At 38.5% G+C, this 27,796-nt stretch overlaps 2 protein-coding genes across 3 annotated transcripts in view; one reads left to right on the forward strand and one right to left on the reverse strand.

Moving 5' to 3' along the window:
- Positions 1–27,796, forward strand: part of CTNNA1 (catenin alpha 1) — a 178,818-nt gene that overhangs the window by 107,531 nt on the left and 43,491 nt on the right. The gene's annotated exons all lie outside the window — the stretch shown is intronic.
- On the reverse strand, positions 13,730–16,471 carry LRRTM2 (leucine rich repeat transmembrane neuronal 2). Its single transcript, XM_029941998.1, has 2 exons — positions 16,364–16,471; positions 13,730–16,018 (listed from the first exon to the last, which is right to left on the reverse strand). Exons 1-2 carry the CDS (start codon positions 16,365–16,367, stop codon positions 14,472–14,474), a joined length of 1,551 nt encoding a protein of 516 aa, XP_029797858.1. The 5' UTR covers positions 16,368–16,471; the 3' UTR covers positions 13,730–14,471.

Raw genomic sequence — 27,796 nt, forward strand, 5'->3', positions numbered from 1 at the left:
TAGAATAAATAGAGGCTGTTTTGTCTTGATGTAGGGTCTTTTTGCTTCCATTTCCCCCCCCACTGAACACATGTGCTTGTGCCTATACACATACTCTCCTACATAGACGTAAGGGAGAGGTGTAATTGCTCGAGAGCTCCCAAGTAAAGAAAGACAATGAAAGGATGAGTGAGTGGGCTGCTGAGCATCACTGAAGAGAAACCTAAGTGGGAGAAGAAGAGAAAGAGAACGGTTTGACAAACACCTCCCACTGCAGTAGTGTAAACTTTAGACATTTGGGGTACAGTGAAAGTAGAGTAAAGAAAGGATTTTAATGGAAGAATTGATCTGACTCACTAGTCCTTCTATTAGCGGGGGAAAGCACACTGAGCCTTTCTATAGAAATTTTTCCAGTTTTCTTTTTTGTTTTTGTCTAATTTATTGTATATCATCTTATTCTTCCTTATACTGTATAGATGCTAATCATTAAAAGAGGTAATGACTTTTTAATAATGTCTTTCTATACAGAAACAGATTTCTGGGGACATAAACTGATTTCTCCATAGGACTGGCATTGCAGGTTCACTGACCCTCAGAGAGTTTGAATACCAGTTGTAACCCTTGACATACTTCTTTTTTCATAGAGAAAAAACATTGGAATTTAGAATGTGAAGACTGAAACTTGTCCCTACAAAGAACATACCTAGGACTAGCTTTTTCACCTTTATGTTTTATAAAGTAGGCTAAGAGGCCAGTTCTTATATGTGATTCCTGTATATAAATATTATTGTGTGGATACAGGAAATTGCAGATTTACAAGTAGATACCTTTTTAAACCGGTGACAGAAAGATCTAACATATATTCGGCAAAGCATTTTTTTCTGTCTCCTAAATTTTGTACATTGTTGAGTTTTTATCCTTTTTTTATTTTTTAAAACTTGGAATGCAGTTTTACCAGTGGTTTTTATTGTGGACGCTTCCTAGAGGTATGTGGAGGACCCACACTTCATACAGTGTTTGGTGGATGAGACAAGGTGTCCACTCTGTCACTCTTTGCAGAGAGGACAGCATGTCCCTTTTCTTGTTAGAAGGAAGAGTTGGAACAAAAACAACCAGAGTTGATTTCTAGTAGGTTTTCCCCATTTGGGTTTTCCCCTACTTTTGTTAAATCAAAATTAATCTAGAATTGTCTTTTTCTCTTAAATTTTTTAGCATTTATTTATCTTTGAGAGACAGAGAGAGACAGATCATGAGCAGAGGAGGGACAGAGAGAGAGGGACACACAGAATCAGAAGCAGGCTCCAGGCTTTGAGCTGCCAGCAGAGAGCCCGACATGGGGCTTGAACCCGCAAACTGTGAGATCATGACCTGAGCCGAAGTCAGACGCTCAACCGACTGAACCACCCAGGCGCCCCAATCTAGAATTGTTAAGTCTTGGGGAAAGTCTGGATATCTAATAGTTTGCATGGTTTGACTAAGTGGAGAAATTTATTAGCTAGTCTTGATTGTAATGAAAATGGAGACAAAAAGGAATATCTGTTCTTATTTGAGACATATTGAAGAGCTTTCATAGTTGTGATTTCTGAACGGGTATTTCTTTCAAAAAATTTTTTTTAATGTTTATTTTTGAGAGAGACAAAGCACAAGTTGGGGAGGGGGCGGAGAGCGATGAATCCAAAGCAGGCTCCAGCCTCCAAGCTGTCAGCACAGAGCCCGGTGTGGGGTTCGAACTCCTCAACAGCAAGATCATGAACTGAGCCAAAGTCAAGATGCTTAACTGACTGAGCCACCCAGGTGCCCCTGAAAGGGTATGCCTAAAGAAGGAGAAAGTATTTGATTATTGGAGGGAACTTAAGATTATGATAGAGTTAAATCTGAGTAGGGAATGAAGGGATTCTGAAATACTGAAACTTGTTTATTGTGAAGTGTAACCCTTAAGTTGTCATGTTTTATCTTCAGTTTCTTTTATTAAGTTGGGAGGTAGATAACGGTTTGGGCTTTTATTAAGATTGTATTGGCAGCCATGCTACATAACTTTTACCAAAAACAGCAGTTCCACTGAGGTTTCTAACAGTGAAGTCATTAATGAACTTCTTATATATGAAAGTAACAAATTAAACCTTATAATAAGATTCTATTGGAGTATGTGAGGGAGTAAAATTAACAGGTTGTCACTACACTGTGCTCCTGCAGTTCTCTTTAATATTTGCTCCACATTAGGGAGTCAGAAATTATTGTTCTAAAAGTTTAAAACTTTATCTTGTGAAAATGTTATCACTATATGATTAAGAGTAGGAAAGGGGTAGGTTTTACTAGAGTGAATGGGACCCTAGAAAGAGCTTTGCTTTATACTTTGCACGGTGGAAACTTGTTCTGCCTAATTGCTAAGAGGAAGTTTTTATTGACACTTGGAAAAAAAAAGCTGCAGACTGAAAACATGGAAAAACTGTATCTCCTCTGAAAATTGTACATTGGAGATGAATAGTGAAACCTCAAGATTTAACATGGCAACTTGGATACTTTTTTTTTTTATTGCATCCTGGTGAATGAATGATTTCTTACATATTTTTTCCCTTTTTACCCTAATTTTCTGCCCATTTCTCTTGAGCAGGGTTCTTACAGAGAGCCATTTGTTCTTTCTCAGCTGACCGTTGGTTCTTAGCCTTTGCCTGTCCTTTAAATAAATCTCTTTCCCTTCTTCCTTAGCAGCCCTTCCTGATAGTCAAAGTTCTGGGTTTTGTTTTTCTCAGCAAAGCAGGAAAAATTGCCAGAATATATTTTTTCTAAATCACTGCTTTGATCATCATATCCTAGCCATCTCCAGAGGTCTGGAGGGGCTGCTCTTGCTGACCATGTTAAATCTATGCACCGTTTCAGGTCCCAGAGTCCCCTTGTCATTTGACGCATTTTAGCTGCTCTTAGTGGTAGCATGTGTCACATGAGTGGTTCTGGCTACACCTGTACCCACCATATTGAAATCCTGCTTTTTGTAGGAAGGTTAAAGGTCTTTCTCTGTTACATTCTTGAGTGCCCTCCCTGTTTTCTGAGTATTAGTAATCTAAGTAGCACTGTCCAATTCACATTTTGGGGCTAATTTATCTATTATTAGTTCTTTAATGAGTATTGTTTTATCTCATATAGTGGAAGTTGTAGTAGTACTTGAATAATTTAAAATATTTAGTAATCATCATCACTATTATAACACATCTCACACTTCAGCACTTACTGTATGCCAGGGAGTGTTCCAGGTGTTTTACGCATAGTCCCATTTAATATTCAGAGCATGAGTTTTGTAATGTTAAGGCATAAATGGCTCAGGGTCTCACAGGTACTAAGTGGATGTGCTGTATTTTGAACCTAATCTGGTTCCATAGTCTAAGCTCTTAACCACTATGTACCTCTGTAGGTCTTATTGAGAGGAATAGTATGTTAGATTGTCAATACCATAAATTACAATTGTAGTTAGGTTTTTCCTTTCCTAACATTTTATTAAGGAAATTTTCATGCATACAGAGAAGTTGAAAGAAATACACAGTGAACATCCAGATATATATACATACCTATTTCCTAGATTTCATGGTTAACATTTTGTTAGATGCTTTATCATATATTTATGTCCCTGTATTCATCTTATTTGTTTGGATGCATTTTAAAGTCCGTATACTTACCACTAAACAGTGCAACATGCATACATTTCATTAACGGGAGTTCAGTTTTTTTATGGAAATGTACACGGTGAAAAGTACAGATTTTCAGTATACTATTTGATGAGTTTTGATCAATACACACTTTGTAATCATACCACTATCAAAGATAGATAAGATTATACTGTTACCTTTTTAGTGAATATTTTACTATCTTCCAAGTACATGAACTGTACATTTGCCAAATTGAACCTGCTTTTCTGATTGTCCCACGATCTTTCATTGGTTCTTTATTATTACACTGACCTCATTGAGGGTAAGTCCATCTCTAGTACCTACTTGGTATGGAGAATATACTCAGAAGTTCTGTGAGTGATGGACTTGTTATGCAGTAATCATTTTTTCCTAAAGCAGGGTATGTGCAAACCTTTACTTGGCAACAGTTTTTTTGATAGGTAATGTTTTAAGATCGTTTTTCTGAATTTAGCTGACCTTATTCCCATAGTTTTCCAGTAGAACATGCTTTGCTCAAAGGGCTGCTGCCCTTGAAACTCATCCTTCTTTTTTGTTGACTGCCGTTTGATACTGTATAGATTCTACAGATTGGTATAGGAAGAAAGTGTGTTTCTGTAAGTCTCTTTTCCATCTACACTCATTCTCCTGGTAATTTCATTGAGTCTTGTGGCCTTAAATACCTGTGTTTACTTCTGATGACTTCAAAATTTATATTTCCAGTCTAGATCTCTACCCTGGACTTGTCATCTCTACTTGAATAGCTAATAAATATTTCGATTTTAACATGTCAAAAAAATGAATCAATCTTTCCTATCTCTCCCCTTCCCAAATTGTGTCATATATAATGGTCTAAATTCCATTTGTTATCAGGAGTTGAAATTCAATTAGCTTAAATGCTAGTTGATATCATAATAAAGTGGATACCCTTTCATAGGTTTTTTTATCTCATTCCCAAGGCTGTACCTCCTTTAATTTAAACCGAGTGTTGTATATGTTTAAACTTTGACATAAAATATTTAAATGGTGAGCTCTTCAAAATACTGTTTATATGTTTTGGGAGACTAGTAGATTTTTTTTTTTAATGAAATATGTTTGATAGTTTTTATAATTTATGATGTTGCGTGTGGTGGGCATGTCAAGTGCCTAGACTTCCCGTAAACTCTATATGGATGTTCAGTTCTTCCCATTTGATCTGTAATTCATCTCATATCTAATTCTAAGTGAACACAAAATGGGTGGTATCACTTATGCACTGTGATATTTTTTGACACTTCAGGAATGCTGCTTTGAAACAGAGAGAATTCCAGACCACCTGCTGTTAGGTTTTCATGGAGAGTAATACATAAAAGTTAGACTGGCAGTTTTAACACAATAACAAAATGGGCTCTAGTCATTGGAAGTTGATGCCAAGTGTCAGAGAGCAGTTCTGCACACATTGGTCTGAAGGGATTGTCAGGAGAGAAGAAGGTGATGGTGATGTGGTATTGTTTGAGATGCCTACAAGAGTGTGCTGAGATTGGTAAATTCTCTTCCCTTTGTTCTTCACTGCCATCATTTTTTTTCCTGGCGAATTTCCAGGGAAAAATAGAGAGGTTGATCAGAGAGAAGTAGCACTTCAGGGCCACTTCTGAACAGAGATCTTAGTGTCTGCCACATGCGGTGGTCCTGCCTGCCGTTACCACTGCCTGGTGGTCATGTCTTCTCTCCTCTTGGGAGCAGAACCTGTCAAAATACTTTAACATGAAAGATCAGTGTTTTTGTGACCAGTCTTATGGAATCCTGAAAAAACTGGTATAAAATTTTTGAGGATAGATGAGGGAAGTAAGAATTCTGGTCTGTCAAGAATTCTACATTTCTGAAATTTTCACAACCATGTCTCCTGTATGCCCATGTGCTCTTTGCCCCAAGGCACATTCCTCACTCTAAAATAAAAAACCAGCAGAATAACTATTCATATTAAAATGTGAAAGTTCTTGGGGATTTTATTTCATCATAGAGCTTGAATGAATACTGATTACTAAAGCAAAAAGGGTACTAATCTTAAATGACTTGAGTTTCTGGCCTTCTGAAAGTAAAAACAAAGTGAATAAACATTATTTGATACTTGAATCTATACAAAGGGAAAGGTAGACTGAGAAGACAATGTGGATGAGGGATTTTTTTCCTATTGGTATCTCCCAAATTTTGTGGATCATTTTGCAGCTGATAGGCACTTAGTTTTGTGGAGTCAAGGAGCATCTTTAAAATTACAGATATATTTTTAGGACATTGGTACTCAGCATTGGATATATTATAACTGAATGGTTTCTGCTCAGTAAGGTGGTTTTCCTTGGAATTTTGGGGAGCTGTGAGGAGAAGCAGGTATATGAAAAGCTTGTATATGTGGTGGTAAATGAGGATATAGGAGCAAGCCCAGTATCAAGAGATGTGGGAAAATGGAGAAGAACTGTGGAGGAGGGAGGAGATAAAGTGATCTTTCTTGTTGGATAAACTGGATCATGATCTTAGAAAGATAATCCATGAAAAAAGTTCTTTGTCTTAAAAAATTGGAGCCATAAGGTCTGCAGTTTCTGAAAAGTCTGAATGTTTATATTCATTCAGACAAGTTAATTCTGAGAAGCTTTGTATTTGATATTTTGATAATATGGAGGATCAGCAGTAATCACAAAACCTACCTTTCTGTGTGCACTGAACTGATAGGTTATCTTTGTGTTTAAAAAAATTTTGTTTTTAATGCTCTATTTTTGAGATAGAGTGAGCAGGGAAGAGGCAGGGAGAAAGAGGGAGACACATAATGTGAGGCAGGCTCCACGCTCTGAGCTGTCAGCACAGATCCCAATGTGGGGCCTGAACTCCCAAACCGCGAGATCATCACCTGACCTGAAGTTGTACGCTTAACTCACTGAGCCACCCAAGTCCCCTCTTTGTGTTTTTAAGTTCTCATACCTCTCCTCATTATCAATAATTCTGGCAAGTCTGTCACAATTGGATGGGCTTCTTACTTCCTAGATTAGATGTGGTAGACTTGAAGTACATTTTCTTCTAAGCAAATGAAATAAACATAATAGTGATCCTTAATCCTTAGCCATCTATTTTGTCCTAAAATAAAATTGCCAGAAGCAGAAATATTGGGATTATTTCTTATTTCTTTTGAAAAGTAGTATCTGTTTATAGTAACGAATAGTATATGTTCTCCTGTATAGTTTTATTGAACAAGGGAAAGAGATATCACTGGATTTTGAGTGACTACCTTATATAGAAGGAATTTTGGAATTAGAGAACTTTTTTTTTTTTAATTTAGCATTGATTTATAAAGCCAAACCAGAGAAATACCATATGTGCGTGATATTATGATACATTTTATAAAGCTGATTACTTGACTGTGCAATAATGTGCTCAGTTTTCTATCAATTCTAGATACAAAATATGTATGTAGGCCATTGGCTTATTAAAAGTTGCTAATTATTGATCTTAATTTTGGATACTATTACATTAACTTAGTGAGTTAAGTAAGACTAGAAAGTAAGCATGTTTTTAATATTGTATTCTCTGCTTGATGGATCTGTTGCGTTGAGTTCTCCACCTATGTCTATTAAATTAGGAAGCATTTATTGAACACTTATTCTATTCTAGACTGTCCTCAGTACTTTACATGTATTAAACTCCCTTTTGGTTGTTACTACTATTAATTGCATGCATTAAGAGGCCTAAGGCACAGTGAGGTTAAAGGATTGTCCAGGGTCACAGGACCAAGTGTGGAGGTCTTTTAATCACTGTGCTCTTTACTCCTCTTGGAATCTAGGTAGTGTTCTAATGTATAGAATGAGTTAAATTTTAAAGGAACAGTTAAACTTCTGTCAGCTGTCAGACCAGTGAATGCTTTTTCTTTTTAGGTCAGTTCTCTGTTAGGAAATTTTAGTTAACATCTTAGGGACGTCTTATCCAAGGAGAACATTTATGATTATCATTGGCACAACTAGAGATGATGCATGAAATGTGCATCTTTTCGTTCATGATGTAGTAGAATAATTTAAAATTTTAAATTGTACTCTTCATCTAGAAGTCTTGTAATGGAGCAGATATTTACTGGGTGTATGGAACACTGTAGTTTGGATCCTAGGGATGTGATAAGAAGAAAACGTGAACTACTCTCCCAAGTAGTTGCACATTCGATCCTGCTGACTTTATAGACAACGTGCTTATGTAGACTTCCTTACCCTTAGCTTTTTCAAGGATTGACATGAAAAACAAGCCTGCCTTTCCTTCAGAACCTCCTCTGGAGATAGTGACATTTTTTCTTATTGATCCTATAGCTGGTTCTATTTTATAAGTAATTAACATGGTTTTGCACTTAAGTGTGTCTTCCTCCAAGTAAAGTAATGTTCTTCTTTTATCAGATGAAAGCTTTTGGTTTTTTTCTTTGCCTTAGCCACCAGGAAGGTCAAGGCCAAAGTGGTATAACTTGAAAGAACTGTTTCATTGCTCTATTAGGGCTTTTTTTTATAAGTTACCAACACCCTTTAGAATCTGGTGACATATTTAGACATACATATAATATTTGCATTGTTACTACAAGAGCTTCTTGCATTCCATGAAACATATCCTGGGCCCTTAGAGTTAAGAATGCCTGCTTCTGACTGAATGTTTTATGCTTCATAGAATTAAGTTATATGTAAATGATAAATGGTTGTCAAAGTTTAAGGTGCTGAGCAGTTTTCCTTTTTGCATTTGGCAGCTAGTCCATGGTTTCCCATGTTTTTTTAGTCTGTCTCAAGAGGAGCTTTTTGCTTCTCGTGATGATGAACAACTGGGCTAATATAAATGGGCTGTTGAGTTTTTGTCTGATTTTTCAAAGAAGTAATCTAGAGATTGTTTATAAATATGTATATATAATCCTATGTACTTATAGTATGCACGCATATATATGTATAGATATATGTGCGTGCATGTGTGTGAATTTTTTTAATACAAATATGGAGCCTAAAGATGGGGTTCTTGTTCTCTGAACACAATTTTGAAAGGATATTCAGTGAAGTTATGACATTTTTATGTCTCTTTACCATAGTTCTTGGTAAAGTGTCTTGATAAAAGTTGTAAAAAATAGAAAGACTTTGGGACTGCAGTTTTAAAATGTAGTTCTCAGGTGAAGGGGGAGTCTTCTCATAGGGTGGTGGTAGAGTCATTGGCCCCTGTCTTCCAGGGTGATTGTTCACGGATGCTCCTTCATGTTGTATTTCTGGCAGGAGGTCCTGAGTTGGAGGCCATGTGCTGGGCTTTGCTCTTAGGCCTCCATGTATAAAGGGATGGTGAATGTTACGTTTGCAACCTTTGCATGATCGCATGCCTCGTTGTACTTGCCTTTGGAAATTTCTTCCTCTTTAATGTCCCCTTTGGATAGAGGAAGGGAGGCTCAACATCCGTCCCTAAAGAGTGTTCCCAAAGCTTTGGCTAGTCTGGAGGAACTCTTGGTAAGGAGGAGAAATGTTAGGAACAGCTGTGATTTTTCACCTCTCTTTCCCTTCGCTTTTTGTGAAAGACAATTTGTAGTACATTCTGTCTAAGGGAGATTTGAGTACCCAGCTGGTTAGATATATTTAAAGAAAGAAATCACTTGAAACAGACCTTGAAGAAATCTATTATAAATTTGAGTGGGAACCTGAGAATGCTGTGGCATACAGGCAAAACTAATTAAAACAGCTGATAAAGAAATGAGATGTAGCTTTACAAGGGATTTTCAAGATTGAAATATATGGCAATTAGGTTAAAAACTTTTTTAACTCCATAAAGTATAGGAATTCAGTCCTTTGTGCAATTTGAAACCACTATCACCTGTGCCCTCTAGTGCATAATTGATGAGTTTAACAGTAAAATTTAGTGCTGTGGTTCTTTCCTGCCTCTGCCCTCGTTGCTGCTGAGATTCCAGTGTGATCGCTCTCCTAGCTTCTCTGATCCCCTCATCCCTGGATGAAAGGGATGGCCTTATTTCTTCCTGCCTATCTGGTCCTGCCACACTGCTCTGGATCTGGAGAAGTAGTGAGTGCACCCTGGTAAGTATGGCAGCTCCCGGCAGTCAGTTCCTTGAGACCAGGGCACTTTCTGCCCCCAGTGCTGCCCAGGCATAGCATCCTATTCTGGGGGTATTTATGCCAAGCAAGGGACACTAGTTGAAAATCTTACCTTCCTTTTCCATAGCCATATTTACTGAGCTGGTGTCTGGGATAGAGTGGGTCATATAGGGATTCTGGAGATCCCAGCATGGTCAACATCTGTGGACATCCGTTGGGAGTGGTGTACAAGGTGCTGCTGGGATCTGTCCCCACCAGTGGACCCCCAAGGTAAAGGCAAAGTCGCTGTTTGCTGAGTAGAGGCAACCTTTTTGAAGCTTCCCAGGCTGTGGTGGCAGTCCACTTTTGGGGAGAATGGGAGATGGCAGCCAACCTTAGGCCCTGTGATTCCCACGGATAGCTCTTTGTCTATTTGGTAAGGCTGGTGACAGAGCAACTTCTTAATATGTCTGTTAGGAATTGGCATGGTAGCTTTTTATCTAGACATCCCACTCCCCAGCCCCCACAGTTCCCTACCCATCCACACCCCCCACCCATTACTTTCTTCTTAGCTCAGTTTAACCTGTCTCTTAATGAAGACAGTTGATTAGCTGCCCTTTACTCAACTGGCACATTTGGCATTGTAGAGAGTATGGTACAAAACAGATGTTCATTTAAGGTTTCTGTATCTGTCACAAATGGTTTTTTAAATTTCACGAGTCAAAATTGATAGCCTATCGAGGAAAAGCTTAAAAAAAAGACATTCACTTTGTACAGTATACACAATTTTAATAACAAAACTTTTCTGTACACTGCACTTTGTTACCACCCCCACCCCAGCCCCCAGTATAATAGTATTTTCTTCCCAACCCCTAACCCAGTTGCCCACCTCCCAGCCAAAAAAAAAAAAAAAAAAAAAAAAAAAAAGGCTCTTAAGGTAATTGAACACAATGTGTTTGGACTGTACTTTTAGTGTCCAGTGTTGATAGGAAGGTTCATCAAACATTCCATATATCAGACTTGTTTTTAGTTTACCAAGGAAGAATAGGTTAGTTGAAGGAGTAGCAGATGTTTCTAAATGTTTGTAATTGCTGCATGAAAGCTTAACAGCCATTTTCTATTTGTTTTTGGCCATATTCAAGCACTATGAGTTTGCCCTAGGTTAAGAACAGAAATATTTAATTATCTACGGATGACCTTATCATCCTTAGTCTTTTTCTGGTTGAAGCACTTACCCAATAAGATAGGAAAATCATGTCCCAAAACAGACTTTTGAGACAGGTCTGTCATTATAATGGTCTATTAGGAGCTAAACTTCTAAAAATATTATTTTAAAATTTCATATAGATATCCACATTTTGGGAGAGAATGGGGCATTATATAGCTTTTTATTCCCTGATAACATGTGTAGGAAAGTATGCATTAAGAAAATGATATGCCTTTTTTGATTTTAGGTTTTGCACCTAGCAATACAGAGGGCTCATTTTTATTGGAAAGATGGAGTCTAGCTCTTGGTGACTAGCATTAGAATAAGCAGATGGATTTTAATAATTAGTGGAGTTGGAAAGTTCAATCAATTCCATTCATTGAATTGGTATAGAAATTAACTTAGGCACATTAAGAAATTACATGTGTTAGTGCAGATTTTTGGCTTAAAAAATTAGTATCTTTGCTATTTGATGTTGGCAGTGGGTATTCTCTGAGTTGTGTATGGATTTGCAAATTTATCAGCCCACTCTCATTTCAGAAAAGTGATTGAAGTCCCTGGCAAGCTACAGAAATGAATATAAATGATTCCAAACAAGCTTTGGGTTACTAGGTGGGTACAGTATTCTTAGCATTTCTTTTTCCATAGAGATTTAATTATTTTTCTGGTTCTTGATTAAGTAGTCATTTTCCTCTAACCTTGAAAGTGAAAAAAGGCTGGGATTGGTGGGAGAGGGGGAGGTGCTGAAGAAAATAGGACTACCCTGAAAAACAAAAGCCCTAACGTTGTTTTACCAGGATCTGCAGTGTAGCTGTGATGCTCTTCTCCCCTAGCCAGTTGGTAAAGAGAGCACAGATGACTAACAGTCTCATCTTCAAACCTGTGCTGATACCGAAACACAAATAGGCCAAAATTAAATGGAATCCTGTCTTCTACAGCCAATTGAAAAGGGAAGTTTGCACTTTAAATGGAAAAGGAAAATGCGATCTGGCACTGTTACTCACTCCTCTCTGACAGCATTACCAAAAATAAAAAAATGGAGGGCAAAAGATTTTATAGTTTTCAACTGGAAAGTATATCTTCGTGGCTTTGCTATGCTGTTCCCCAGAATTAATGAATGACTTGCTGTTTCAACTTACGTTTCTACATACATTAAGGATTTCATCAATTGGTGGTCCATTTTACTAATTATAATCTTTAAGATTAATGTGGGAATTCTCAGCCAATATTTCTCATCCTTCACAATCTGAATTAATACTGGTTGTGGATGAACTGATGAGAATATTCCAGTGCTATCCTTTAGGGTTAGTAGAGTCTGTGTTCGGGCCACAGTTGTATTGTGACAAAGCTGTGCCCTGACAAATGGCCATGGTTACCCTGATAAATGGGTTGGTAAATTTTAGCTTGTGGAGCTCTTACTTGAAATGGGGCTTCTGATCCAGCCCCTCCATGGGGAAGTAGTGAGCTGCACTCTCTGCTGTAAAATCAGCTTCTGTCTCTGCCCAGACAGGCCCAGGGTCTGGTTTAACAAGAAATGAAATGCTCACCGCTCAAGATCAGCTGAACACAGCTGGGCTGAGACTTTGCCAAACTAATCTATCCACCTTAAAAAATAGAGCACATTTTTACCTTAATTTGTGATCTCATCTGCTTTTTTACTAAGACACATCTTCTTTGAAATGTGTTACAGAGGACACCCCTCTCTTAGTATTAAAGAAGAAAAAAATTACAGTCTTAGCATGTTTTCAGTTCCATCCTGGGAGGAAAATATGCTTTAAATGAAGGATATGTTAATGGTCATCTTAAGGAAAAGATAACTTTTTTTTAATATCGTGGTTTTCTCTAAGGACATATGCCTTTTTTCACATACATTAAATGTCAGTTGTGGAAATGCTCATTTTTCTAAAATTAAGTCAGTAGTCTGATGGGTTTTGCTGCTACATACATGGAACCTCATTTATGGAAAATATTTTGTATGGATTGATTGGTGACTTGCATCTAAGTCCCAAATATGTCATAGTTTCTTTGTAGAAATCATAATCAAAGAAATGAAATACTTGTGGTAGTTTTCTGCGTGAAAAGTGTGGCATCATTATCATTTGTTAATTATGGAATGTTCCTATTAACACTCTCCTATTCAGAGGCAGGTCCCAGGGCCTGGCCCTGTTTGATGCAGATTGTGTAGTTAACCTTTGCCTCACTCTTGGCTGCCTTTTAACTTAAGTTAAACTGTTTCTGCTGGTCACATTTCAAAATGCTGCCTTTCCCTTTCATCCCTTCACATCCTTGCCACCTTCGAATTACCACTGTGTGGCTGCATAGGCATGTAGAGTATTCTCCAACGAGAACGCTTGCCTCAGTAAGATGTTGTTCCCTTCACTTAGAAGGAACTGCTCTTACATTGTGGGTATGTATCTTTATTAAACAGTCAAAATTTAGCATATCATATTTAGAAAGTGATTGTTTTTATTTCATTGTACTGTATTCTAGTATATTCTTTTGCTAGCCCATTACTTTTAATTTGGTTTTTTGAGGTTTGACGATCAGGAAAAGGCAGAAGAAAGAGATTTAATCCCCTTTGTCAAGGCATCTTTGAGTATAGAGTGAGGGAGAGAATTTGTGTGTGTGCTTTCAAACTATAGGAAGCAGGTCACAGGATTGTTAAATGGACTCAGTTTATCTCTTTTCTCTCCAAAATAATTTCTAAATCTGTTTTCACATATAAATGTAAATATAGGATTTAGTAAACTAGTTAGTAAAATGATTTTTAGATTAGTTTAAAAAATTGTCTAAGTGCCACAAAAATCAACATTTCCATTGTAAGTCAAACTAGAGATGTATGATGTGAAGTCAGTGTAATTATTTACTATTGATTTCATTGTAATGAGACCTTTTCACAATCAATTGGATTCATTGTTTAAATATATTAAAGAGTCACTCAGCTCATTAGAATTACATAAAGGGTTCTGATTTCATAATGTGGACTTTGATAATATCTACTAACCCAGGCAAAAACTCTGGAAGAAGAGTGTTTAATATTTACCAGTCTTCAGCATACATGAAATTCTACTTCCCACACTGGCAATAAATTGTAGATTTGAGTAAATAACAAATGATTATAGAAGAGAACTTTGCTAAGCCTCCTTTTAAGCAGCAAGCCAGTTGTGGTTCTTGGGATGGAGAGCAGTGATCTAACAAGTATTGATCCGTATCTTTATCTGCTCAGTAGCTTCTTTCCAAACTGTTTTCAGTAGAAAAAAATAGCATATGGAGACCTTAGTGTAAATGTTTACACATGATAGTATATAATAATTACATACATGAAATGTCTTATTTTGAAGTAAGCATTTTTAGATTTTGCAACAAGAGTGGAAATTAATATGAGCTTTGCTTCATATAACACTTAAAATATGGGTTCATTAAAAAAAATTAAAAATACTTTAACACTTCAAAAACTTAAGTCTCCACTTGGTTTGGAAAATTAGGCTTAATGTCACCATTGGTAAAAATTAGGTATGTATTTATCCCCTACTATGTAAAATAGGTTACTTATCTGATGTAATTTTTGATGATGGGTAGATATTATACTTCACATTCTTTGTATGGCAGCTGCTGACACTTGCACTGTCCATAACCATTAATGATGATGAAGGGTCCTTCATGGGTGGGTTCATATTCATTATACGGTCCTTGGTCTGACATGTTTGACATATGGAGTCGTGTTTGGGATCGGAGCTGCCTGTGGTTCTGAATCATTGAGCACTGCCTAATTCTTCTTAAAGTGGGAGGGCAGCACTTCCTGGAGATGAACACTATAAAAATAATAAAAAAGAAAGAAAACAATAAAGCCATTGTTCCTGTAATTACCCGCTGAGTGAAGATGGCATTGTCTGGTTCAGGAAAGTGTTCCTCAGTAGTAACTGCTATGCCTGCAGTAGTTGGGATTTCTTTGTCTCCCACATGGTAACTTGATGAGCTTATTCTTTTTGTATATTCAGTGGTTGGATCCCTATAAGTTGTAGCCATGGCTGTGACAGTGGTTGATAAATTCCAGCAGAGCTGAAATCCATGGACTGCATCTAGTATATCCTCTCCTTGGGTGTGGTCAGGGCTGTGACATAGGATGGAATGTTCCCACCGACCTTGGAAACTGCCCAGCCAGGAGGCCAGAGCACATATTCGAGGGCTGCATTCCCACAGATTGCCAGAGAGGCCAACAGTTGTGAGGGATCTCAGGGAGTTTAAGATCTTGGAATCAAGGCTATTTAACTTGTTGTTATCCATGAGGAGAATTTTAAGATTAGGCATTGTGTCAAACACTGTCACGTCGATGGCTTTGATTTCATTTCCAGTCAGGTCTAGCTTTTCTAAAGTGCTCCAGGTCCACTCCATCCCACATGTCAAGTTGCTGATTTTGTTCCATTGTAAGAAGAGTGTATGTAGACTGCTTAGCCGTAGGAAGTGAGCAAAATTAATCTTCGTCAGCTGGTTGTGCTCTAGGTGAAGCTCTCTCAGTTTGATTAATCCTGCAAATCCATTGCGAGCCAAACTTCGCAAACGGTTTGTGCTCAAATCCAGAAACTCCAGACTACGACAGTCCCAGAATAGACGTACTGGGATAGTCCGCAGGGAGTTGGACCTTAAATGCAAGGTCTGCAGCTTCCGAAGGCCATAGAAGAGCTCTGGGTGCAGAGATGACAGCTGATTAAAAGACAGGTCCAAATTTTGCAGGTTAATCAGTTGAGTAAAAGTTGTGTTTGGCAAATAAAATATTTTGTTGGAACTTAAGATTAATTCCTTAAGTTTGTATAGTCCTTGAAAAGCATCTTCTTTTACTGTTGAAATTTGATTGTGGTCTAAGTGGAGCCACGTAAGTTGACTGAAGCTGGCAAATTGATCCCTTTCGAGCTCTGTGATGTGATTGTGCCTCAGGGACAGGCCCAGAGAGCCCTTGTCTGTGGCGTTTGGCACTGAGCGGAAGCCCTGAGAGTCGCAGTAGAAGAGCAGCTTCTCACAGCGGCATTTGGGTGGACACGCCATACCCAGGGCAGGCAGCATTTTTAAAACCATACTCATTGCATATATTGCTGCCAGCATAGGGGCCCCTAATGGCCACTTGAAATGTAAGCCTGCAGAATATAATTTAAGGAAAACAAGAAGATAGGATATTTTTCAGCAGAATGTATGAGCTCTTAAAAAAACAACATAACATTATGGCGAAAGCTTTCACTGCATATAACTTATCTTTCTTTTGCTGCAGAAAACCTAACCTTGTTAGTATGACTAGGACACAACTTAAACCATTAAGAAAAAGGATAAAGAATGTTCTATCATTAGCAGTATATGCTTTTACCTAAACCTCAAAACCCAGACATTTGATAGTGATCTCCCTCATAAAATGTGAATTTGGTGGCTTATTTTAAAAAGCATGATTCCTTGGTGACTGCATAAGACACATAAATGCATGGACTTACCCATTCTTCTGAGCACATTGGAGGCTGCATTCAGTCGCGGTTGTTAGACTCAACGCAGTGAGTCTGTAAAAGGCTCTAACATGCAGGAGCCTTTGACCAGTTTCCTGTTTTCTGTGTCCCAGGCTTTCTGAGTAAAATTGAATCCAGCAGGGGAGTTATTTATTCCTTAGGATATTCCTCTCGAAAGGATTGGTTTCATTTTCTCTGTCCTGATTCCCTCAGTTTTGAATGTAAGTTATTAATTTCGTCCTCCTTTAACTGCTCAGCTGGTTAATCAAAGCTTCAGTCTCTCCTTTCCGCAGCCGTTAGTTCTTTCGGTCTTAACTTGTTGATGGCAGATGGGCGGCTTGTTGCAGAGAAGAGCTCCTGGAGCAGCATGAGTGCATTTACTGAAAAGCTTTTCCGAGAAACGGCACAAGAATGGAATTGCTTATGTGCTGCGACCACACAGAACTGTATATAGGCTGACGTCACCGGGTGACGTGTCTTTTGTTTGGGTTTTCCAGATGCTTTACTGTTATAAAGCACCGTGCTTTTTAACAGTATCGGGGTCGTTGTAAGACCCCTTGGTTATAAAAAAGCGAGAAAGAGAACTCCTGACTTAAAATCATGGTGTTGCTGCAGTGTATGAAGCAGCAATGAGGTTGTAATAAAGGCTGCATTCAGGAAGACCCATCTGAACAGTGAGTCGGGATAGCAGAGTGATGATTTTTAATGCTTGGAAGAGCCAGTGTTAGACTGCCGGTTCTGCAGAGAGATCATCTAAATGGGCAGGAGCCTGCACGATTTATGAAGTGCAGATTTAACGCCAGCCTATGCAAGGAAGTGCCTGCTGTTCTGGTAGTTTGGAAAGCTACTCCGTCACCTTGTTGTCATGCTTGGTTAAAATAGAAGTATGACTGTGGTTTGCTTTATATGTGTTGGAAAATTAGCCAGGTGGGCTTGTCTTCTTTGTCATTAAGAGCTTAACATCTTAAGCCAAGAATAAAGGAGGGAGGAACCTTACAAAACAAAGTATTTGATTACTTTGCTGGTTGAGAATTTAACTTGAATTAAAAAGATTTCTCCTTCTCTGTCTCATTTTACAACATGTTTTAATCACAGTGCTGATTGAAGAATAATGCTGATGTGATCCTTATATGTCTCACTAGGAGAAATGGTTAGGTTGATATTGTCATGTAATACTGCATGCCCTAAACAGTGGAACAGAAATGATTTGAGACAAGTGATCAGCATGGTTGGATTCTGATACAGTCCAACTTCAGAATCTCACCTACTCTTTCAACTGAAAGCCTGAGCTGATGCTGAGCTTGATTGGGACATTGTGGCACCCAGGTAACAGTATTTGCATACTTAAGAGCTCCTGCTGGCACACTAACTGTTGGAATCTCTGGTGAATACAGAAGGTCACTCATACTTTGAAATAGGATTTTTGCTTTGGTAGTTTTTGCTTGACCTGATGGTGTCTTCTCCCTGTTGAATAGTGTCATCACTGTTCAGAGCTTGGTTTTGAAAATTAAAGCACCATGTTTAGTATAAATGTGAAGGATTTTTCTAGCATTAGTGAGGGTAATATATTCAGGCCTGACAAAAGTAATGCCTTTTACATATCTTACCTTATTAATTTGGCCGTCCGTGGTAATTTCTGTCATAACCATTGGTGCTTAACCTTAGTGGGTCTTGTCTTAGAACTGGAGGCAAAAAGCTCAGTCTCAAAGCTACCCATGGTGTCTGTAAAACCAGAACCTCATCGACCTGTTGGTTTCCAGGGGCTTCATCCCACTGGGCAAGAAGTCATCATCTTGAGAGGCATAGTTTCTATGTTGAAGCTTGGTACTGGAGTGAGGATTGGAAGCATCCAAGGTCTTTTCCTCTGGGACCTGTGTAAAGGTCCTGTGGAAACAGCAGCACATGCAGGTGGATAGTCTGAATCGTCCTAGGATCAGACCCCAAGAAGGATTAGAAGTATTAGAGTTTTGGGGCACTTGGGTGGCTCAGTTGGATGAACCTCTGACTACTGGTTTCAGCTCAGGTCATGATCTCACAGTTCATGGGTTTGAGCTTTATGTCGGGCTTTGCACTGACTGTGGAGCCTGTTTGGGGTTCTCTCTCTCTCTCTCTCTCTCTCTCTCTCTCTCTCTCATTCTCTCTCTCATTCTCTCTCTCTCTCTCTCTCTCTCTGCCCCTCCCCTGCTTATTCTCTCTTCCTTCCCTCCTCCCTCCCTTCCTCTTTCTCTCTCTCTCAAAATAAATAAAATGAAAACAAAACTGTGTTTAAAAAATAAGGAAGTATAAGGGTTTTATTTGAAAAGTGCCTGGGAAGTACAAAAGGAAAGAGAAGACGATAGGAGTCCTCTGAGGGCCTGTGGAGTCTTCAGACCACGGGGCAAGTCTGACAACTCTGAAAGGAGAGAGCAAGGAAAGATTTGATAGTCTTAGACTGCAGTGCATCCCCAGGCCAGAGAGAAGCTTTCAAACCAAACTTGCCCATGAATGGAACCCCACAGTCTTTGGAAGGAGCCTGCATTAGCACTCCACCTTTTTCCTACTTGCTAGTTAAGAAGAAATGGAGGGAGAGGTTCTCAAGGATGCCATTTGCCCCACTGGCCTTCATCTTTTCCATAATCTTGTCTGACCACAGGCTGGTAGTTCTTTACCTGGTTCTGTAGACTGATTTGCAGAGTTCTGTTGCTTGTGCATTTCTTGTGATTAAGATTTAATCACACTCTTACAGGGTCTGTGATCCTAAGTTACAGAATTTCTGTTCCATAGGAACTTTTTTCTAAAACACCTCAGGACGAGAGTCTGATAAGAGTGGTCTCTTAATTTTTTTTTTTTTTTTTTAAGAAAAACAAGCCCTTGTATATTATAAATGCCCTTATTGACGTTAGCTACTCTCTGATGAAAAAAACCTTTGCCAGGCAGGAGGAACTGGATTAAATTCTTCCGTGAAGTAACCACTTTACTTCTATGTGGAAAAAAGCATTAAAGTCAGTTGGATTTGAGCAACCGCAATTAGGAATGGGTTGTATGTGAATATATAGAAGGAAAAGCATCTCCTTCTTCTTAGAGTCTTGGTTCCTTTCTCCTCTCTAGTCTGCTTGCCTACCTCTTCAATATTAACAAATGGAAAATGCTTAAATGACATTATCCCAACACTATTATACCAGATTTGTGGGCAAGGAAAATTGCTCAGAGAAGCACTAGTACAATCAAGAATAATTATTTTTTGATGCATCTGAAGAAGTGGGCAGTACTGCATTGCAAAGGTAGGCAGTAATACAGTATCACAGTACCCCGAGAATTTGTTCTGGGTCACCAGTCATTTTGCTCACTTGCCTTCTCTTTGGGTTCAGAAGGTATAGTCTGTGGAACGAAACAAGATACGGTGTTTGTCTTAAAGTTGGTGGAGTACACAGTTCTGTTGATGGAATTTTATATCATTTAAAAAAATCTTTACCTTTCTTTTCTCTAAAAGGACTAAACAGAGACCCATGTTCTTTCTGAATTAAACATTTTTTGGTTGTTTGTTTTTTCATTTTCGAGCAGCTTTACTCTGCACACATATGTCTTTGACTTAAAGTGGCAGTACAACCTTTGCAAAGGACTATCCATATCATCTGTTTAAATTTTTACTGCTTTAGTTATTGTTTGTGACAAGATAAAGGAGAAGTAAAATCTAACTTGTCTCTTTTCTTTGTGAATGGTTCTAAGCAAAATAAGTGAGCCAAGCAGTAGGGCTTAGGTGCTGTAGTTATATGCATTACTCTACATGAAAGTTAAAAAAAATTTTTTTAACATTTATTTTTGAGAGAGAGAGAGAGAGAGCGAGAGAGCACAAGTTGGGGAGGGGCAGAAAGAGAGAGGGAGACACAGAATCCGAAACAGGCTCCAGGCTCCAAGCTGTCAGCACACAGCCCGACACGGGGCTGGAACCCACAGACTGTGAGATTGTGACCTGAGCCCAAGTCAGTCATTTAAGCAACTGAGTCACCGAGGTGCCCCCCGAAAGTTGGTTTCTAATATGTATTGCTAATTAGAATTATTTTTCTGCTTAGAGTGACAGATGTACAGATATTTACATGGAGTTTTCTGTTTTTCTGTAGTGGAATAGAAGCTTGATTTTACATTATGCTAAAATGTGAAATGTTTCCGTAATCATACCCACATCCAAAAATTGTAATAACTCCAGCACCAGCGGTGTTGCACAGAAGGTGCTCTGGAGAAGTAATGTTAAAATAAACCTTGTTGCTACCAGTCTTGATCACTACTTGGAGAACCTCTTCATGTTTATCAAAAAGTAATAGTCATTTTTAGGGTAGAGTTCTTAGATTTTGTGGGTCTAAGAATCTTTTAGGATTCTTAGTTGGCAGCCTCATATTTGGGCCTACATTGGAGTGTGTGAGTGTTACTAACCTTCTTTTGGAGGGAGTGAGGAAGGAAGGAGGATGAGAGAAGATTATGGTATATTCTAGAGTTGTTCACTGCTTTCAAGATGCGTATATTTGAAGGTAAAGATGTGACTTATTATAAGTTTTTTATTTGCTCTTTAAAAAAAAAACCAACAGGAAAAATCAGTGGGGTTGGTGCTGAACATTAACTTGTTATCTTCCCCAAAACAAAACCTGACAGAGACAGATAGAATGTGTATGAGTTGATGGCTTTACCAATCAATCGTATTGGAGATGGTTTAAAGAGTAGTTGATAGTCACAGGTGGAGCCAGAAGATCTGAGGGCATTCAGAACACTAGGCTTCTACATTGTTGATGCTCACTAGACTACTGTTGCATGTAAATAAATATATGGGTGGTTGGGAATCTTTGTTTAAAAAAAAAAAAAGCCTTGTTTTAAACTACGTCCGCATAAGGCCTCCAAAATCCCCATTTTTGACTAGATCTTTGTCCCTATCCCTGCCCTCCATTGATTTTGATTTTTTAAAGATTTTTGTGTTCTTTTAATTTATTTTTGAGAGACAGAGAGAGACCGTGCGAGCAAGGGAGGGTCAGAGAGAGAGGGAGATACAGAATCTGAAACAGGCTCTAGGCTCTTGAGCTAGCTGTCAGCACGGAGCCCGACGTGGGGCTCAAACCCACGGGACTGTGAGAGCATGACCTGAGCCGAAGTCAGACGCTTAACCGACTGAGCCACCCAGGCACCCTTGATTTTGATTTTTTAAAGTCCTTTTATTCTCTTCTTAGACACAATTGAGAAAGCAGTAAGAAGTAGTGATGGTTCCTCTAGGGATGGTGAACTGTGTTTCTTTTGATGCTGTAACTTAAAAGGTTCAGGATTTCTTCTAGCTTTGAAGGCATGTGCTTTTTGGTAGTTGGCTGCTGTTGGGGATGTCTAGGCCAGAATCATGTGACAGCCTAGTTTTGTTGTGCTAGTGTTATGTTCTCCCAGGGCTAGGTAAATCAGCTATAAATTTTGCAGTGATGCACCTGTGTTGAGGGAATATCTTTCATAGAAGTTTGGTCACAGGTACATTTCAGCCATGAAAGATCTTTTATTTTGCCTGCTGTAGACCTCAAACCAAACAGCTATCTTAAAATCTTATTTTTCTAAAGTTTACTTCTTTATTTTGATAGAGAGAGAGAGAGAGAGAGAGGGAGGGAGGGAGGGAGGAGGAAGGGGCAAAGAAAGAGGGAGAATCTAAGGCTCTCCACTGTCTGCACAGAGTCCATGCGAGCCTCGAACTCATGAAACCATGAGTTCATGACCTGAGCCAAAATCAAGAGTCAGATGCAGGGCACTGGGTGGCTCAGGCAATTGAGGGTCGAACTTCGGCTCAGGTCATGATCTCATAGTTTGTGGGTTCGAGCCCCGCGTCGGGCTCTGTGCTGGCAGCTCAGAGCCTGGAGCCTGCTTCTGGTTCTGTGTGTCCCTCTCTCTCTCTCTGCCCCTTCCCTACTCATGATCTGTCTTTTTCTGTCTCTCAAAAATAAATGTTAAAAAAATTTTTTTAAAGAGTCGGATGTTTAACTAACTGAGCCACCGAGGCACCCCTTAAAGTCTTAATTAATGCACAGATTGAAATTTGTATTGCCAAGCCCTATTCTTATCTTGTTCTGCCAATGGCTACATCATGTTCATGTTTACTCCTTCCCCTGTGTGTGGCAGGCTTCATTTTTAAATTCTCAGATATGGCAAAGTGGATTGGCCTTCCTGCTTCTCCCTCTGCATTTACAAGTAGTTTTCTGTTCAGATATGTTTCTCATCCTTCCCACATAGGTGGCCCACAAGTATACAAAGCCATTTGCATAGAATCGAATTAAGAGTTAAGATACCCGTTCATATTTCCTTAAAGAATCACTTTGAATTTTAGAGGCCTTTTGACCACATTGGCTAAATTTAAAAGAGTGAATTTGCATGTACATTGGCTAGATGTTAACAGTCTTCATTGCTGAACCTTGGAAATCTCAATCCCTTACAAGTCTGGAGTAGAAGGACAGCAGTATGTGCTAAGACCAGCAAAAAAATGGAACATGTGATGTCATTGGTGCAAAGAAAAGCAACAACAAAAATTTGGTCCAAAAAGAAGAAGATGGTTTCTTATTACGAAAGTGTTATAACAGTATGGCAACATTATAGCTGCAGTTGAGATGAACCCATCTTGCTGAAATGGTACTGTTAAGGTTTGACATCCTGTGGGAGCTGACTCTGCTTCACGTGAGCATGCGCGCTTGTGTGTGTGTGTGTATGGACATGTAGTTTGTTTTGAGGCTTTAGGCTTTTGCAGATGGTGTAAAATGAAAACCCTTTTAATATCTTTGCATTCTTAGGCAAGGTTTTATATCAATTCTGAGCCATAAAATCACTAGGTGATAGTGTATATTTAACATTGATAGAAGTCCCTCAACGGCTCAGTCGGTTGAGCTTCCAACTTCAGCTCAGGTTATGATCCTTCAGTGCATGAGTTCGAGCCCTGCATTGGGCTCTGTGCTAATAGCTCTGAGCCTGGAGCCTGCTTTGGATTCTGTGTCTGTCTCTCTCTCTCTCTCTCTCTCTCTCAAAAATAAATAAACATTTAAATGTTTTTTTAAATTGGTAGACATTGCCACATTGCCTTTTGAAAAGTTTTAAACCATTTCATACTTCCCCTGTAAGTGTTCACTAACCACTCCACCAAGTTCCTCCCCGCCCTCACACCATATTGTAAAGTATCTGTGAATCTAATAGGTGAAAAATGCTTCCTTTTAATTTGTTTCTCTTATGAGTGACAGTGAGTATCATGTTATATGTAGATGTATTGTCATTTTTGTTCCTTACTGTGGACTGTGTATTTCATTTGTTCTTTCCCACTTGGAATTGGTCATTTTCTTAAAGATTTTGTAAACTGTTCTTTTATTAATTAATTTTATCCCAAATATTTTAAAAGCATATTTTCCACTTATTCATTTGTCTTTTTATTTTCTTTAATGTTTTATTTTTGAGAGAAAGAGACAGCGCAAGAAGGGGAGGGTCAGAGGGAAAGGGAGATACAGAATCTGAAGCAGGCTCCAGGCTCTGGGCTAACTGTCAACACAGAGCTCAACACGGGGCTCAAACCCATGAACCTTAAGGTCATGACCTGAGCTGAAGTCGGATGCTTAACTGACTGAGACACCCAGGTGCCCCTCATTTGCCTTTTAAAGGTCTTTGCTTTGTACAGCTAATTTTAATGAATGGCAAAACTGATGAGAATCTTGCTTATATTAACTATAAAACAAAAATACATGTGCTGTATTATGCTCAAGATCCAGTACCCATTGAATGAACATGAGATGTTGTAAAATTGTCAGTAAACAATGATTCCCTGTTAACCCATTATCTTAAGTAGGACAAAGAAGATCAGAGCCTTTTAGAAAGTTTTTTTAATTGTTGTTAATCAACATAGAAATCAGAAGATTTCCATGGTTTATCAACAGATCATGGCTTGATCTTCCCAGATAATGAGCATTTTAAAATCTGTCTGAAATATCCTCACAGTTGGACCATCTTATAGTCTCTTTTTCTGGGTTATTAGTAGTTGCAAAATTAATTCCTTACTTTATGACTTTCTTACACTTATTTTTTATATCTGTTTGCTTTAAATACCTATTTGTACTCTGTTAACTTTCCCACTTAAACACAGCAGCTATTTAATATGTAAGTGATTAGTATCTGTTTTAAGAAAAAAGACACCTGATTGATCTCAAAAGGAAATTAGAATATCTCTGCTACATGCATCAGTTTGTGCTGGGACTCTCTTAGTATTGGCTCTCTAACTTTCCCTCATCTTGGATTTTTCATATTTTCCCCCAGAATGTTAAAGGAATAGTTCACATTCTTGTTCTCATCTCCCAGGATTTGGTGGAAAAGTGCCACAGATTTATTCACTGGAAGCACTGTGAAAGTTTTAACTGTGCTTTTCCTTGAAGCGCTCTGTTTATATTGTGCTGTTACTTTTTGGGTTGAGTAGGCTTTAGTAGGCTCATCAGGGAACTTACGTCACATTATTTCTGGGGATTAAAATGTACCTTGAGATGCCACCGGCTGTGCCAGGGACACATTTCATGCCTTCCAAATGGGAAGGGTTGGATTGGAGCCATGGAGTTGAGAGGTTGTAGGGTGTGGGTGAATAGTTGGTGGCCATATGCACCTGCCACAGCACTGAGACAGTGTCATCTACAGCAACGGTAGGAGTGGTTTGGGGGGAATTATAAATTTGTTAGGAAAAGATTGGGGCACCTGGGTGGCTCAGTCCGTTGAGTGTCCCAACTTTGGCCAAGGTCATGATCTCACAGTTCATGGGTTCAAGCCCTCATCAGGCTCTGTGCTGACAACTAGCTCAGAGCCTGGAGCCTGCTTCCAATTCTGTGTGTCCCTCTCTCTCTGCCCCTCCTCTGCTCGTGATCTGTCTCTCAAAAATAAATGTTAAAAAAAAAAAAAAAATATATATATATATATATATATATATAAAAGAAAAGATTACTCTTTTTCAGGCAAATGTCAGGTCTTTGGAAGAAAAAAAAATGCTTGTTTTTTCACAGGTTACCACCAAAAATGGGCAGAATCCTTCAGGAAAGTTTAGTGATTAATAATGTAATAAAATCAGTGCCTAATTTAAATGTAACCTTGTGCAAAACTTTCCCTTACTACTCTGACCCACTATTAATTCATTTAGAACACCTATTATTAGGCCCAGCACAATACAGAGTATTGCTGAATCCTATATTGCTCTGAATTATTTTAGCTCAGATTATAAACTCTGAGAGAAGGATTGTGGCTAGTCCTGCCTACTCCAGTGGATCCAGAGTAGGTGCTCTGTCAAGAGTATATCTAAATAAATAGAAGTATGGCCACTCAAAAGGCTGGTGGAGTGGCTTCTTCATGCTTGTAGACGTTCAAGATGGATTTTGAAAGCCCTTTCACTGTCCCAGCTAGAACTATGTTGCTAGAGGCCCTCTAGCTAATAAACTTTCACTCCTCAGTTTCAGCTGATATTTACTTGCTGAGAAGCTATATGTTGAAAGCCGAAATTTGCCTTATATTTTTCTCATAAAGCCCTTTGGTCACTGGTTGGCAGGACATGCATATCAAATGCGAGTGAACCTCGGTAGCCTCTCTACTTAGATGGAATAGAGTCTCTCAGGTAGGAGCTGAGAGTCATTTACTTTAAAGGTTAAATGAGCAACTTTCCTTTGGCATAGCTAAAACTAGAATTTAAAAAATCCTTACAGCTTTAATTTCACAGAGAAGTAAAATCTTATGTTACAAATAAGCGTTTCCAGTTTCATCAAGCTCATTGTTAAAGGTTATAAGTGTGTATATGTATGTGTACTTACCCCTATTATATTTTAAATCATTGGAACCCTAATATTGAGCATACGTGTGTGTGTGTGTGTGTATTAGAAGGGCTTTGATTTAAAAGAGGGTCTCTCTACTATACCCTAAAAGCTTCAGTAAATAACTGCTTCTGAACTGTCCTTTCCTGATCAATGAGGCGTAAACTTTTATTTCCTAAAGTAACAAGAAAGACAAATTGATTTTTAAGATAGTTTGACAAGTACAGATTTAACATATCCGTAGTCTGGGTTGCATCTTCAAGTAAGCTTTGCTGTTGGCTATAATTCCCTTCAAATCAAGTTTGAGGATTTGCTTTATGTAACTTGCAAAGTAAATCCTTCGACACAAATTGAGGAAATTTCTGGGTGTTCAAGGTTACAAGGGATTGGAGTTTTCATGAGGTCATTGAACCCAACCTTTGGGTTTCAGATAGCCATTGTTTTCTGGGATAAGTGATACCCAGAAACACCCTAAAATGTGGCTAGGAAGAATGACAAACTTGACCAGAAGAAATTTTTTTATAACGTGGATTTGCCTGTCTAAGGAATGCACTGAGACTTTCCTCATTAAGGCCTTAGTTATGAAGTCAGTTTGATTTTTTTTTTAATTCAGTTCTAGTCACCTTTGCCTTAGATCTGCTATTTTGGTCTTTGAGATTATAACTAATTATACTTGTCAAGTTATTTTTTGACTGAAGGCTATGAGTAAATCACAGTTTATTCCTGCAGGTAAAATTCTCATACTTTAATCAGTTTTGTTGAGATTTATTTTTCTGTTTTTACTCATTAATATTACTGAACTACTTACTGATGATACAGGACTATTGGAGGGGAAAAGATAACAGATGTGACCCTAACCAGATTTGATAGTGAACATATTAATTTAGCATTTGTATTTCACCTCTCAGGATTCCTAAAACCCTATCTTATCTCCTCTCTGTCTGCTGCTAAATCATCTGTATCCCTCAACATTTCTTCTGTTTTCTCTTCTTACAACCCGTAGAGATGGGGGCAGAGGGACAAGTGTCATTGTCCCCATTTAATAACTGAAAGATAAAAGAAAATGAGTTACAAGTGTACATAAAAGGCACTGAGAAAATGTCAAACCACATCTTCCCATCTCCCCTGTTCATCTGCCGTGCTGGCTTGTGTACTGATGGAGTATCTACCCCAGAATGGCTTGCAGGCACCCGGCAGTAGAACACTGGGTTAGAGTCCTTTGTCCATTTCTGTCTCTCTTGTGGTTACCACATGTTCTGTTTTACATATGTTGGCTGGGTATTTAGTAAGAAAAAACTCTTAATATACTTTATAGTCTGACCCACCTGATGTCTTAACCTAGGTATTTCCAGGCACATGGCTACTTCTGTCTGAGGTAACTTACCTTTGTTTCCTTTTCTTTCAGCTACCATCTATTTTGGTATTGCTTAAAATGTTCCTGGATGCAAATCTCAACCTCCTGAACTCTGAAGCAGTGCCCATTTATATAACTGTCTCAGAGTGACTAATACATTCTTTTCTGTGCAGTACAATTGGATTAAGCTTAGCCTAGAACTTAAAAATATATGGCTGAAGTAATCTTACAAAGCATTCTTATTGGAGCTACATAATATACATTATTTACTCT

The sequence above is a fragment of the Suricata suricatta genome, chromosome 6 (genome assembly GCF_006229205.1).
Source record: "Suricata suricatta isolate VVHF042 chromosome 6, meerkat_22Aug2017_6uvM2_HiC, whole genome shotgun sequence".
Classification (NCBI taxonomy): domain Eukaryota; kingdom Metazoa; phylum Chordata; class Mammalia; order Carnivora; family Herpestidae; genus Suricata; species Suricata suricatta.